This window comes from Oreochromis aureus, linkage group 6 (assembly GCF_013358895.1).
Source record: "Oreochromis aureus strain Israel breed Guangdong linkage group 6, ZZ_aureus, whole genome shotgun sequence".
Taxonomy (NCBI): domain Eukaryota; kingdom Metazoa; phylum Chordata; class Actinopteri; order Cichliformes; family Cichlidae; genus Oreochromis; species Oreochromis aureus.
The window spans coordinates 26,527,712-26,541,889 of record NC_052947.1 but is presented as its reverse complement, the minus strand read 5'-3'; the positions used below and the strand labels follow the sequence as shown (position 1 = coordinate 26,541,889).

At 41.0% G+C, this 14,178-nt stretch overlaps 1 protein-coding gene across 1 annotated transcript in view; it reads left to right on the top strand.

Moving 5' to 3' along the window:
• The first annotated feature begins 2,704 nt into the window (after positions 1 to 2,704).
• Positions 2,705 to 14,178, top strand: part of usp43a (ubiquitin specific peptidase 43a) — a 130,881-nt gene continuing 119,407 nt past the window's right edge. The window contains exons 1-2 of the mRNA XM_039613816.1: positions 2,705 to 3,705; positions 13,084 to 13,236. Of these exons, the coding sequence (XP_039469750.1) occupies positions 3,091 to 3,705; positions 13,084 to 13,236 (768 nt within the window). The 5' untranslated portion in view covers positions 2,705 to 3,090. The remainder of the gene's footprint in view (positions 3,706 to 13,083; positions 13,237 to 14,178) is intronic.

The window sequence follows — 14,178 nt, the reverse complement described above, 5'->3', positions numbered from 1 at the left end:
TGACACATCAAAGGTGTTCACCACCCAATCTGATGGAGCTTGCCAGAAAAAAGTTGACTGACTTGAAAGTGTAACGGTGTGCCATGAAATGGGGAAAACAGTACTTTCATAGTGAAAATAGTTATTGTTGCTTATATAGCAAAATTTCCGGTGCTATTTTTTATTGCTTGTAGATTAATTAAAAAATTACATTTACAATAAAAATGCAAGAGTGAAGTAGTCTGAATATATTCTGTATATAAAAGTGAAAAGATCACAGTCCCTTAAATGGTACTGCTTTGCAGGAGCAACAATTTACATGAATTTAAAATTTTACTTCAAGGCATAACAACATAGTTTTTGCAAATTGTCTGCATTACACTTCTTTATACTTACTGAAAAAAGCAGTTAATGGGATTCTACAGACTCGTGAAATCAAAATATGGAACACAATGCGACATTATGTAGTTTATGAAATACACAGTTAACTCAAAATGTAATTCATCTATCTGCTACTGCCACAAAGTGCAGGCCTAGATATTTGGGCACTGCTGTCCCCTAATGTAATAAGGTTTATTCCCTGAGGGGTTATGGTAAAAGAGTGGTGCGATGTACAACTGCCTCTAATTCACTACTACTTCCTGCAAAAAGTCAGAAAAATTGTTATATAAACCATCCATTCATCTGTTCAATTTCTACCTCTTATCCAATTCAGGGGGACTGGGGCCTATCCCAACTGTCATAAGACAAGAGGTGGTGTACACCAGGACAGGTTACCGGTCTGTGGCAGGTAATTTAAAACAAGTCAGAAAAGAAAAAAAAACCCTGCTCATTAAGCTTGGGCATAATTCCTCTCACTGTCGTTTAGCACAATGATAATGAACAGAGGATTGCTGTAAAACTCAGGTCATCTTCATAACACACAGACACAGAAAGACACGGTTTGCCTCGGAATTTCTTAATTTGTTATGCTCATGTAACATGTGTTCATTTTTCTAACAATGCTCAAATAAGAGCATCGGGGAAATTATGAGAATATTGGATGGAGACCTGACTATCTCTTTTAATAAATCAGAACATCTGGTCCACCAAATTCAATCTTTAGTACTGGTGAGCTGTGAAATTAAGCTTCAGATGAGAATCTGAATATTGCACAAAAGATGCTGGATTCCTATTGAAAAGCAGAACTGCATGTAATGTCTCTGGCAAAAACAATTTTAACATACATTTTACTAACTTTGTCGAGCTTTCATGATGTATGAGCAGCAGCATTAATGTGCATGCAGACAGTTGCCAGACTTTTTATAGGATAGGCTGCACCTGTCTGCAAGTGACGATGTCTTAGGTATTTGATTAGCAGGATGAAGAAAATGTTGACCATGTATGCATGGCAATATGAAGGGTAAATGTCAGTATCTTCTACTTTGATAACCTTGGTTCTTATACACTCACTGGCCACTACTAATACAATAGTAGTATTCCCCCCTTTGGATCCCCTTTGCCTTCAGAACTGCCTTAACTCATGCTAGAGATTTGTTGTTTTGTTGGAAATATTCCTCAGAGATTTTGGTCCATATTGACATGATAGGATCACACAGTTGCTGTAGATTTGTTAGCTGCACATCCATGATGTGAATCTTCTGTTCCACTCCCAAAGCTGCTCTATTACATTGAAACCTGGTAAAATCATTGTCATGTTCAAGAAACCAGATTCAGGTAAACTTAGTTTTTATGACATGGTTCATGTGATAAGCAGGAGAAAATGGGTGGATGGGATGGACATGACATATCACCCAGCTGCCTTCTATTGTCCAAATTTGGTGAACCTGTGTGAACTGTAGCATTGGTTTTCTGCCTGTTTCTTAGCTAATAGGAGTGGCACAGGGTGTGGTCTTCTGCTACTGCAGCCCATTCTATTCTATTGAGACCATTCTATGCTAACCCTAGAGATCGCTGTGCAGGAAGGTCCCAATAGATCACAAGTTCCTGAAATAGTTTTACCAGCCTGTCTGGCAACAATAACCATGCTACATTCAAAGTCACTTAAGTCACCCTTCTTTCCCATTCTGATGCTCATTTTGAACCATGACTGGTCATTTTGACCATGTCTGCATCCCTAAATCCGTTGGGTTGGTATAATGATTGGTTGATTAGACATGCTATTGGCTTTCACAAACAGGTGTCTGTCAAAGCAAATAGCACAGGTTTACCAGGTCTACCTATGTGGACAGGCTCTTCAGCAGAAATAGCAATTTCTGAATGTGTGTGTGTGAGAAGTGCTTGGATGAATGGGTGAATGAGGCATGTTGTATAAAGCACTTTGAATGCTCAAGCAGATTGGAAAAATGCTCAATAAGAACTAGTCCATTTACCATTATACTGGAAACTTATCTTTTAGTTGTTCTCTGAGCAGTTTATAAGTAGTTTATAATTTAGTTTGGTATTGTGGATGGTGCTGCTTTCTCTGACACCCTCAGCAGATGTTTTGGCAGGTGATGTTAGAACTGGTCCTACAGGGGGCAGATTCAGACTGCTGTACCTGTCACCTATTAAAGACGACAACTTCCTTGTTCAGAGTGAAATAAAGTAGATATGCAAAGTCGAATGACCTGTCATCCACCAGTTGTGAATGACTTAACCGCATACATATTTGTGTTGATAATAGCCTACAGTCTAATTCAGGTTAATTAAATTCTTGCCTGAGAGGCGGGCAGTTAAACAGGATCCTTGGCAATTCAATGAGGCCCCACAGACAGGAGAAGAGGGAAGAACAGGGGTGTTGAGAGAGAGAGTCAAAGACCGCCAGGCGCACGATCCAGCGCTGAGAGCCATCGACGAGGAAGTATAAATGAACCTGCGATGTGGAAGAAGGAGAGCCGCTCGTCTCTGTAGCTCCTGCAGAGATAGATCGTCACCCGACAAAACGCGCGCACCGGCGATAGCGAGATGTCGATGGGATAATATCAGCAATAATGTGCCTTATTGGCTTCTCGGCACTGAGGTTTGTGGAGAGAAGTGAGACGGAGGAAGAGGAGGGGTAGACAGCCTGGCAGACAGGTGCGCGTTGATAGTCTGTTTCATTTTCTCTCGGTCCGTTTAAGTGATAGAGCCATGGATGCCCGTAAGGAAAGCAAGGTAAGAAGACAACCCATGAAACCCAAAACGACGAAGGCAAAGGAGAAGAAATACAAATCTGGGAGGTTTACTAGACGGAAATCGCTTCGATCTTTTGGGAATTTCATGGGAAGGATCCTTAAAACTTTGGGCACTTTAGCGCACTTTGGCGACGCGGAACAGCAGGACGCAGAAGACGACGACGGCGGTTTCGGGCAAAGCGCGTCGGGTGGTTTCAAAGATAACTGTTCGCAGATCTCAAGGGAAGGAACCGTAAAGAAGAGCTCCACGGTTTCGTCCATTCACGGCTCGGTGAAAGACAGGCTGTCGTGGTGCTACGGCGACAAGACCCCGGGAGTGCTGGGACTGAAGAACCACGGCAACACCTGTTTCATGAACGCCGTGGTTCAGTGCCTCAGCAACACGGACCTGCTCGCCGAATACCTCGGGTTGGAGCAGTATAAGTCGGATATTTGCCTCCAGAGGGTGAACGGGGAGGTGAGAGGAGCGGAGTCGCAGACCGCCAGGGGAGAGGTGACAGAGCAGCTGGCGTCGCTGGTTCGAGCGCTTTGGACGCTGGAGTACACGCCGCAGCTGTCTGTGGAGTTCAAGGTAAGGATGGAGGCGATTCACCTGTACTGAACAAGCTTAAGTTTCCCCCACTGATGAGACCTGGCGTGATTTTTCTGTTTTCTGTAAAGAGAGTTGTTCTCAAACAGGTATCCACCAATTTCGGTGTCAACTCGTTTCTATTTAGAAACAAATACTTTCCACCCGGTGGGCATGTTATTCATCTTGATGGGTTAAACTAATTGCAAGTGGCCCCGAAACCCAAAAGTCTGCTGCTAACTGTGCCAGTGTTGTTGCTGCTATTTGATTAACTGCACACTGGCAGCGAAAGTGCTCAAACTCAAGCACAATGAAACCACAATTACACGACCTTAGGGCGTTTAAAATCAAATTACTACACTTAACTAGAAGCCACATAGTTTTCTCCTATTGCACTGACGGTGTTTCTGGGCCAAATCAGTGCCGATTGATCGTGCTGCACTCAGCTGAGGGAGACAAGGTACAGAGATATAACACACGAAAGCTAGAAGAGGATCAGCAGGGGCCCTGATTACTCACTCTCTTGAAGTTTGTGCCACAGGCTCCCCTTGTAGGTCACCTCGGCCATGAAGAAAGAGATCATATTATTTATAGGCTAAACTTTTTATTCACATTCTTCTCTTACTTTCTTCACATTTAGTGCCACAAGCTGCGTGCCATACCAAGTTGCCTCCCAAAAAGCAATCGCTTGTCAAAAAGTTTAAAAATACTTCTTAAAATTTTTAAGAAGTAGCCAAAAAAGTCTGGATTGATTATAATAAGGAACACAGAGTCATAAAGATACTTACACAACAGGTCATTTCTTTATTTTATATATAAACTCTTTGTAAATTATGTTGACTTCAGTCCAGTCCATTTATCCATATAAGCTAAAGACATAAAAAAATTCAAGAGTTTAATTTATGAGCACAGTTAAGAAAGGAGGGTAAATATTTGGATGAAAATTTAAAGGTGTGAGCTTGAATATGGTCAGAGGTCAGTGGTAAACCTTTCTGTCCCAGGCAGTAATAATAAAACAGCCTCAAGACCTCATGCTTTCGACACTTTATGGTATTGTTTGTTGAAGTAGTTGTAGTTCGGTAACCATGTGGTTACTGATTACACGTAGGCTGTGTTATCTCTGCTTGGCTTACCTGTTCCTACACTTCAGGTGGTTTGTCTGCATTCCCGGAGTTGTGAGAGAAGACATGCGGTCTTGACTCACAAACACAAAGTGTTCAATGCACAGGATGGTTCATCAGGGGCTGCTTCATAACTGAAGCTTCACCTCTTCAATTTGAGGATGTTCAAAACAACAAGTGATCAAACACTTACACACAAGAGGCTTCTTGCTCCTGTTACTCATTGTAGTTGTAACTGGGAGCTGTAGAGGTTTAGACTTCTCTCAGGAGTGGTTGGATGGTAGCCAATCAGAGGGATTACTTAGAAAAAAACAAAACAAAAAACTGCTCTGATATATCAGTAGCACAGGGAAGCTATGAGTGATTAGGTATGTAATACACAGACACATACAGACGCGCACACATATGTGATCACACAGGCACACATTACACCTGCCACCTATCACCACAGTCTGGGTCACCCCTTTGAATTATTGTTTTATTTAATTTTTTAATTTTAGGATAGGGGTGGGGGATTGGGTTAGGGGGTTAGGGTTAGGGATTGGGATTGGGTCTTATTCTTATTAGTCATTATGTATTGGTGTGAACTTATGAGTCTTTTCATTTTTTGGTCTATTACTATTCCTAATTATTTTATTTAACCCTTTATTATTATTATTAGCAGTGATTTAAGTCACATATATTATTCATTTCTAATTGGTTTAATGTTGCTCTTGTTTTAATTAATTGTTTAATTGTTTTATATCTTTTATATTTATATATTTTATCATTGTTTTAATCATGTGCATTATTTTTGTGGTGTTTTAATCACAATGCTTAACGATTGTGTTTCATATTTTAGCTTTACGCTGTTTTCTGCCTGCAGTCTCTGTAGTTGCTCACATCTAATACTGCTCATTGCACTTCCACCTTGAATTAAATCTGCTTTATAAGCAAAGTTCTACTTGCTTACTTGGGTGTGAGCATGCTGATTTGTGAGAAAAGGCCGTGATTCAAGTAGAAGAAAAACTTGATGGTGTTTCAGTCCAAAAGATATAAAGGGTAGCTGGTTATGATATTATTACTGAAGAGCGTCTGCACCAATGGGAGATCAACTCCTGCTTTGGGAAACTAATGTAGCCTGAGTCTTTTAAAACAGTCAAAAGTCTGACATGTGAAGATAGTATGCACAACATCATAAAGATAATTTGGATCTAGATAACAGGCCTTGCATAAAGAAATTCATACAGTAAACACTTAATATGTTGATCTCTATTGAACTGACTCTTTATGGAGTTTGTGTGCTCCCTCTGGTACTACGGCTTCCTCACAGTCTAAAGACTTGTTAGGTTAATTGTTGTAAATTGGATGAGAGAACACGTGGTTGTGTGTCTCTGTGTGTTAGCCTTGTGTTGGACTGGTTACCTGTCTAGGATGTACGACGAGTGGAATAGACCCCAGGTTGGGTAAGCGGGAAGAAAATAGAAGGATGCTACAGTGTGCACAGCATGATGATTAAATCCTCATATGAATATTAACTGTTAATGTCAGAATGCGCTTTGAAAGTGTTTTGCTGTAATTACTCTCATGGTTGCCTGTAATAAAAAAAAGGAAAACAAATCTTTCACACACATTTTCTTTCCTTGGGCCATTGCCTTGACACAGTGATTTGTACGGGTCCGCCTATCCCGGAGTGAAGCAGGAGAGAGGATGTTTACTGTAGCGAGTGCATTTGGCCTGGAAAAGAGGATCCCCCCCGCTGAGATGCCTCCAGTGGTGTGCACTCAGAGGGTGAGAGAATGAGGGAGGTAGAGACACTGCTGGCAAACTAAAGTAACGTCCTTGTGATCCTCACAAGACCCCCTCCGTCTGTAATTAGAAAAAGGAACAGACAGCCTTGACATGTGCCGGTTATTGACAAATTTGCTCGCATTTAAAGAGAGTCACTGGCTTGTAATGAATTGGGTTAAAAAAGGAAATTTATATCCGAGATAAAGGCTATCGCAACGCTTTTTATTACTCTACTTTGTTTGAGATCGGGTTTAGTGAATGAGCGGAAATTAGAAGTCAGAGAGACTCAGCTCAGAATACACCGGAATAACGTCAGGCTTTTAGAAAAATAGTTAAGTCAGTGATTACATGTCAGGTCTATCACCTTGAAGAGTTATGCAGAGCTGTGACATAAGACGTTTTTCGATAATGAGTTAAACTTAAAGTGGCTACTATCATCCACCAAACCCTGAGAATTATCACAAAATCTCAGCACATAAAGTGCTTGATCTGAATCAGAGGCAGATTCAGATCAAGTCTGTCAGAATGTGTGAAAGTGTCTGATAAGCTGATGGAGGGCAGGTATAGCTACCAGAGTGGCAACACCTCATACAAAGGTTTCAGTTGACAATCTAGGTCAATTTACATTCTATATGTGGCCAATGGGCCTCATCCAAGCATACAATCAAAAGAAGTGATAGCATATCAAGTGAAATCGGGGCTGCTTTTCAAAAATCTGAATACAGACGTGCTTTGAAATTTCTGCTTCCCCTTTGGTGAGCCTTGGCCATTAAACTTAACACCTCTGTTGTTCGATATGCTCGTTATATGTTCACAGAATTCCTTCAGAGCTTATTTAATGTAGCCCACCTGCTCATAATATCCTCATAATAACCACATGTAAATTATCCAATGTGCCCCCAAACGCACGCTTGCTTATAAATTACAGTAATCAGCCTAATGGAAGAGCTTTACCTAATGGTTAGCATTGCCAGCGTTGCCATTACTGCTTCACAGCACATTTGATGTTCATCAAATCTCATTTTATTGGTTGGGCCAAAAGTTGTCTACATCAGTTTAACTTGATGACAGAGCAGGCTCTCTCTTTTTTGCAGCTTTATACTCCCAGCCTGAACAATTAACAGTGTTATAACTACTTTTAAAAGTTGCTGAAAGGATCATTATCTTTTTTTTTTAAACACTTGAGGATCCAACTCTGTGGGGCCGGGGGAGCTCAGTCAGGAAGATGGAGCCTGGTGTTTTAAGTGGTTTTGTTTGTTTTGGGGAGAACAGGTCTGTGACAGTAAAGCACACCAGCAAGACGGATGGTTTGTTTGCCTTGTCTTGTTTCTGCTCCTCTTCGGGGACCGGTCTGATTCTCGCTTTCAGTGCTGAAGAGCTATACATTGTGCACACAGCGGGGGGGGACGTACGCCACCTGGATTCCCTGCGCTGAGCAGCACAGAAATGCCACGATGGCACATCATCCCAGTTTGATGAGCAGCATTGGGTTTTTTTTCCAGCTAAACAGATGGGCTCTACTTTTAGATTCAAGTGGGATAAACAGGATGATTATAAAAGACTTTATTGTGCTGTAATAATCTTTAAATTTTACACTTGGCTACAGATACGCTCCTTAGTACCTGTCTTAGCTGTCAAAAGGAAATTTAAAAAAAGAAGAAGCTTCAAACACTTCATCTCACACAACAGTGGAGTTAGACTTTTTAAAAGTACGACAACAAAGCCGCCATATGCTGTTAGAAAGCAGCATGCATTCCCACGACTCAGTGAGTCGTATTGTATTATATTGTACCTGCACCGCTGTGGCAACAGACAATAAAGAAATGCAAGGAGGAGTCTGTGTCAGTATACTACAGTATGACACCATTTCCCACCAGGTTTATTATCCCTGTCATGATTTATATATTGAAACCGAATGACATAAACCGTGGAAAAGCATCAATACTTACTGTACTGGGGTGTGACAGTGCAATAGCCAAATCATAGAAGGGAGCCTGCTTTACCTGAGTCATGGAAAGCACAGATATGTGTAAAGCACACTTTAAAAAGGGTATTTGAATTGCAGTTGAGATACTGCAATGTTTTAAATGACTCTCACTCAGCTCCTGCTTTAGTGACGGTGGTTTATTTTTCTATCAGCTTGAATTTACAGCCCGATCACTGTTATTTCACTAAAAGTTCGCAAGTTAAGTTTCACTTATTCCTCATTGTGTGTAACTTAAATCATTTGGGTTGATCTGATGTGTTAACTTAAGAAGTCTAAATGCAGTTTTTCACTTTGAAAAACTGCACAGACACTAAATCACTCAGAAATGATTATTTTCATCATATCTCTTCCCCTTTCTTATTCTTCACTGATATCTCATGCTGGGGGTAGCTGTTGAAATGCAGGCTTTGTTCGTTTTTGACTTGCATTAACCTTTATTGGATGATTTCAAACATATTCTAACAGAGAAATTGAAAGTGGAAAGAAGAGACAGGGAGGGACAGGTGCTAAGATGCTAAGAGAGAAACTCATTTGTCTGCGTGTGTTTACGGGTTAGCTGGGCTGACTGCAGCCCAGCTGTTGCTGATTAGTGGAGGGAATGTTTCTTATATGATAGAGAGGAAAGAGAAGAAGATAATAGAAAGAAGGGGCAAAGAAAAGAGGACAGAGAACTTGTGCATGTGTGCGTGCGTGTTTGTGTGATAGATGAAACACAGAATGAGGGGAAGGAGAGCAAGCAGTGTAAGTGATAACTGCCCTGCTTCTGGTCTGTTCCAACAGCAAAGGTGATCTGACAACACGAACCAGCTGAAAAATGAAACAGCAAATGGACCAGTCAGTAGTGAGAGATTCGCCCCCCCCATTCCAGCTACACCTGTTGTTGGGGAAGATGGGTGTGTGCAGGAAAACAAAAGCATGTGCCGTTCCTCTTACGGTTCTACCTTGTAATGGTTTGTCAGTGTCACTTTCTGACCGTCACTAAGGAATCCAATCAAACCTGTTTGTCAAGCTGGATCATGATGGGGTGAGGTGGTGTAAATGTTTTTTTTTCTTTTAGGGAGAGGGGAGGGTCATTTGTTTGATGTATGTTTATAGTAAATTCCTTCCCCGCCAGCACTCTAATCTGTCGTTGTTTACACAGTAGGAGGATGGATGTTGGGAGAGCGCGATGGGGGTAATGGTGTGAGGTGAAGTAAAGGTTGCAAGATACAAAACTGAAACAGACATCCGAGTGTGGAGTGCAGCCCCGTCTCTGCTGACCGCAGGAGGTCATGACCCTTGCTGTGGAGACTGCACAGGTTTATGGCTGTCTTTTGTCATTCTGCTATTTTTTTCTCGTGCTTTTGATTTCTTTGGTGTTTTCTTTTTTTTTTGGGTGAAAAACCCGACAGTCCTAGATTCTATAGCTTTATTCCTCTGCTATATACACAGCCAGGACTTTCTTTCAAGCAGAGTATTGGCTTTTGGCAGACTCCAGAATACCAATTGGAACATCCAGGGGAAATTCAGCTTTTGCGAATGTATTTTTGAAAACTTTCAACTTCCCATACTGTAAAAAAGTTTATATCTCTCTGTTCAAATCTGTTGATGATCCAACAGCACATTTAATTCATGCTCTTCAATAACAAAAGAGGATTAAACTCACTGAAAGAAACAAACCGTGCTTCAAGCTATAAAGAGAACCGCTCCCTGTGCCCTCTGCACTGAGTGGGGCTCAGTCGTATGTGGATGGAGAAGATTCTTCTAGACTGATCAATAGTTCTTTCAATAAGGTCCCTAAAGCAGGCCCTTCCACCCACCGCTCTCCTCTCCTGGACTACTTCTGATGTGTTTACTCTACAAACACTTAAAATACTTCTTTAGCTGTGGACGGGTCAGCTCTGAGCACTGCTGGTGTTTACAGAGGAACTTGACTTTTCAACCTACCTGCTATTCTTTTCTTTTCACCTCTAGCCTGCCTCAGTTTAAACAATGCCCTTTCTTTCATTTCCCTCTTTACAAGAAATCAAATACAAGAACTGCTGCTTTCGAATACGACTTGGCCTCTTTTGTGACTCACGCGTGCACACAAAGAGAAAAATGAGCGTGAGACAACAGCGCAGGCGAGGCCAGTGCACTTCCAACGCACTGAAGTCCTAACCCCTTGATTTCCACCAGCTTTCAGTGCCCAGACTGAGTCTCGTTATTGTAACCTTGGAAACTCTCCTTTCCTCTCTCGTCCTTTGCATTTTCTCCTCTCTCATTTCGCTGATAGCTTTGACAAACTGTGCTGCCTGTGTTTTTCACTTTTCATTTCTGGGCCTTCTGCAACTGTGCTGTCCTTTTGATAAAGACACAGAAGAAGAACACTAACTGGTCTGTTGAAACTTCGCCAGCATCCTTCCCTTACTCCACCGATCCTTTTCTCCATCTGTCCCACATCCCTCCATCCCCTGTCAGTGCTTTCTCATAGTGATGAAGCTCATTAGCGGGCTGTCTCTGTCAGATAGAATAGGGGGAGGCGGGGGGCTCCCTCCTGTGTTTATATTTAGATACTGGGATACTGCAGGTATGATGTGGTGATTTTTAATGAGGTGCAGAGCAGAGCCTGGATGCTGTCAGTCACACAGAGAGAAAGAGTGACTGAGGGAAAGCAAAGTAGCCACCTGGTGTAGTGGTAATCAGTTTTGTCTGTCATTTTCTGTCCCACTCATAAATTTTCTACTCCTTCCTCATAACTGAATTACAAAGAGTGGACTTTTGCTTTTTTCCCAAGAAACACCTGCTATGTTTTGGATACAGTTTGTGTGAGTCTCCTTTTGAAATGCAGTGCATATGAATGTGTGCAGTTCATGAATAGCGTGAAAAAAGGTGGCGACAGGCAAGTTGCCATCTTGCTGGGCCGCTACAGCTAACCAGCACTCCAGCTTTTAGCAAACAGCTGTCCACTAAAACTCCCCATCTTACTTAAATGCTACTATAAAAAGCTACAGACTTTCAGCTTGGATTCACTCTTCTTCCTCGCTCAAGTTACATCTATTTACTCATCAATTAAGGTCTGAAAGAAACCCATCTGCTTAGAGTCACGGGGAATGGAGAAATACCTGTCTGGCAACAAATGGACCTCTTTGCACCAGCTGCTAGAAGCTTGTAGTGTCGAGGCAAGGACTGCAACAGAGAAGAGGAGCCCATTGGGAGTGGGTGCTGTTCACAGGAAGATACTGCTGGAATTGGGAGACAGTTGGAAGCTGAGTCTAATACAAGAGTCTAATCTGATTGCATAGAGTTCGCATTCTGGGGTGTTATATGACACTTATAATGAGAACAGATGCCACCTTCATCTCTCTATACACACAATGTGTCCTTTGGTGTTGGTGTCTTGACACACTAGCCAAGGCAATCCATTTGTGGCACTGACATGCCATGAATTCCAAGTTAGAAGTCTGAAGAAATGGCATTGGCAGAAGTCACAGTGTTGCCTAAGATCAGTCAAGTGAAACCAGAAAGTATTACAGGCTTTGACAATGATGCTCATCGAACCAGCATGCATGATTACATCACCTGATAAAAACTGCATCAAATATGCAGAGCAAAGATGTGAAGATAAAGTTAAAGAAGTTTTATTTTTCACAAACATGAAGGAATATTAGGAGTACATTTGAATGAGTGGAACTTTGTTTGTTCTTTCTTTACAAGAATTTATGTTTCTCTGTCTGTAAGATGCTGGCATTAAAAAAAATAGTTTTGTCCTTCGCAGTAGTTTATGATGCCTTTACTTATACTGTTTTAGGAATGTCTGTGTCTGTGAGTGAAATGTGGATCAATCAGTGCAGAATATTCCTCATATTTATCTTCAAAAACTCACAAGCTGCTTTCAGTGTGAGATGAGAGATGAATGACTAGCCCTCTGCACTTCTGAATTCATTAGACCCGATTCTGCTATCTGTGACCCAGTACCACTAAAAGCCATGTATGCCCATGCCATTATACTCCCTCTCCTGCCTTTTATACCATGTGTTTTGTTTATTACGTGTGTTCGGGAGCATGAGACATACCAAGCCTTTTTCCACCCTATTTTCATCCTGGCTTTCTGATAAGGGTTCTTTAGCTTTATATGCCCAAACAACGCTGTTCAAGGACTTGTCTGGCTTTTGAAGATATTTTTTTTTGGCAATAATAAATGGATAATAAAAGGAATAAAAGGCTGTCATCTCTGTATTGTACTGTTTAGTTCCAGGAAATCTCATTATAATTTGACAATGCTTACTTAGTTTATAAAGTTCTAAAAACAATGGCTTTTATATTCCAGACAAAGGTTGGGTACATAATTACATGGTAAAAATGGACATTGTTGTACTACAGAGGAAAACATCTTTTTTTAATGTCTTACGGATGTTTTTGTATGACTTATCTGATCATGACAGACAGAAAAGCATTGCTGTTTTGCTGTCTCCCTCCTGAGTCACTGTTTGTTAGAAATCACCTGGAAAGACAAATTAATTGTGATGTTTCTCCATCCCACAGAGCATTGTGGCCAAATATGCATCTCAGTTTCGTGGAAACTCTCAGCATGATGCCCTTGAGTTCCTCCTCTGGCTTTTAGATAGAGTTCATGAAGATGCCAATTCCAGCCCTGACAACAAGAACAGCAGCACCAAGACCAAAGCCAATGCCAAGGTAAGTCTGCGTTACCGGTTTTTACTGATGCGCCTTGTGTGGTTTGAAATCATTGTTTGTTATTCAGGCCAGTTATTTCACTGTTAAAAAAATAGTGTAAAAAATGTAAATACTTCAGAAACAGAAGTTTTAGCTCAGTAAAATAATACCATAATCTCCTCTCGGGTCTTGGCCACTGTTTTCATTTTGTTAGTACCTTGGATCTCTTTGTGTAAAAAATGTATAAATTCAATACTAGTTATATTCAGTTATATTCATTACATTAAACTCAATATTTTTTATCATTACAGCCTTGATAAATTGAATAAATACATATCTGCAATGTTACGTGGTATTATAAATTATTAATATGCAAACCTGAATTTGTTACTGAGTTTTATTCAGAAAGAAAAAAAAGTATTTGAGTTTTATTCAGATTTTATCCTAGTGCCTCAAGTAACAAACAGCAGATTTTTGTATCCACTGAGCACTTGCAAAGTTCTTCAATTAAAAGAACATTTAAAGCCAATAACCACAAAAATATATGATTAAACTGGCTCCAAGATCAGATACCTTCCTTTGGGCTAGAGCTTCATTAAAGCCAACGACCACCAACTTTCTGCTTGAGCTGGTTACCATAGCTCCAGTCACAGGTATGCTTTCCTGACTCTTGCAATTTGGAGTAGAAGAGGCAAACTTACCTGATGTGGGGCTGCTGGATCTATTTCCATTGCTCACTTAAGTTGTTAAGATTTCCCAGACACCTCATTTCTCTGATCATTTCCAATTTTATTTTAAAAATTTTATACGAGTGTTATGAGCTGCAGGGGCGTAATTTCCTGGGGGGTTAGGGGGGTTATTTTGACGGAGATCTTGACCCCCCAATGTTCAGCACAAAGTTACGCCGATGATGAGCTGTGATCAGCTTTAGTCCAAAGCTGAATCTTGGTCTCATTCAGCTTC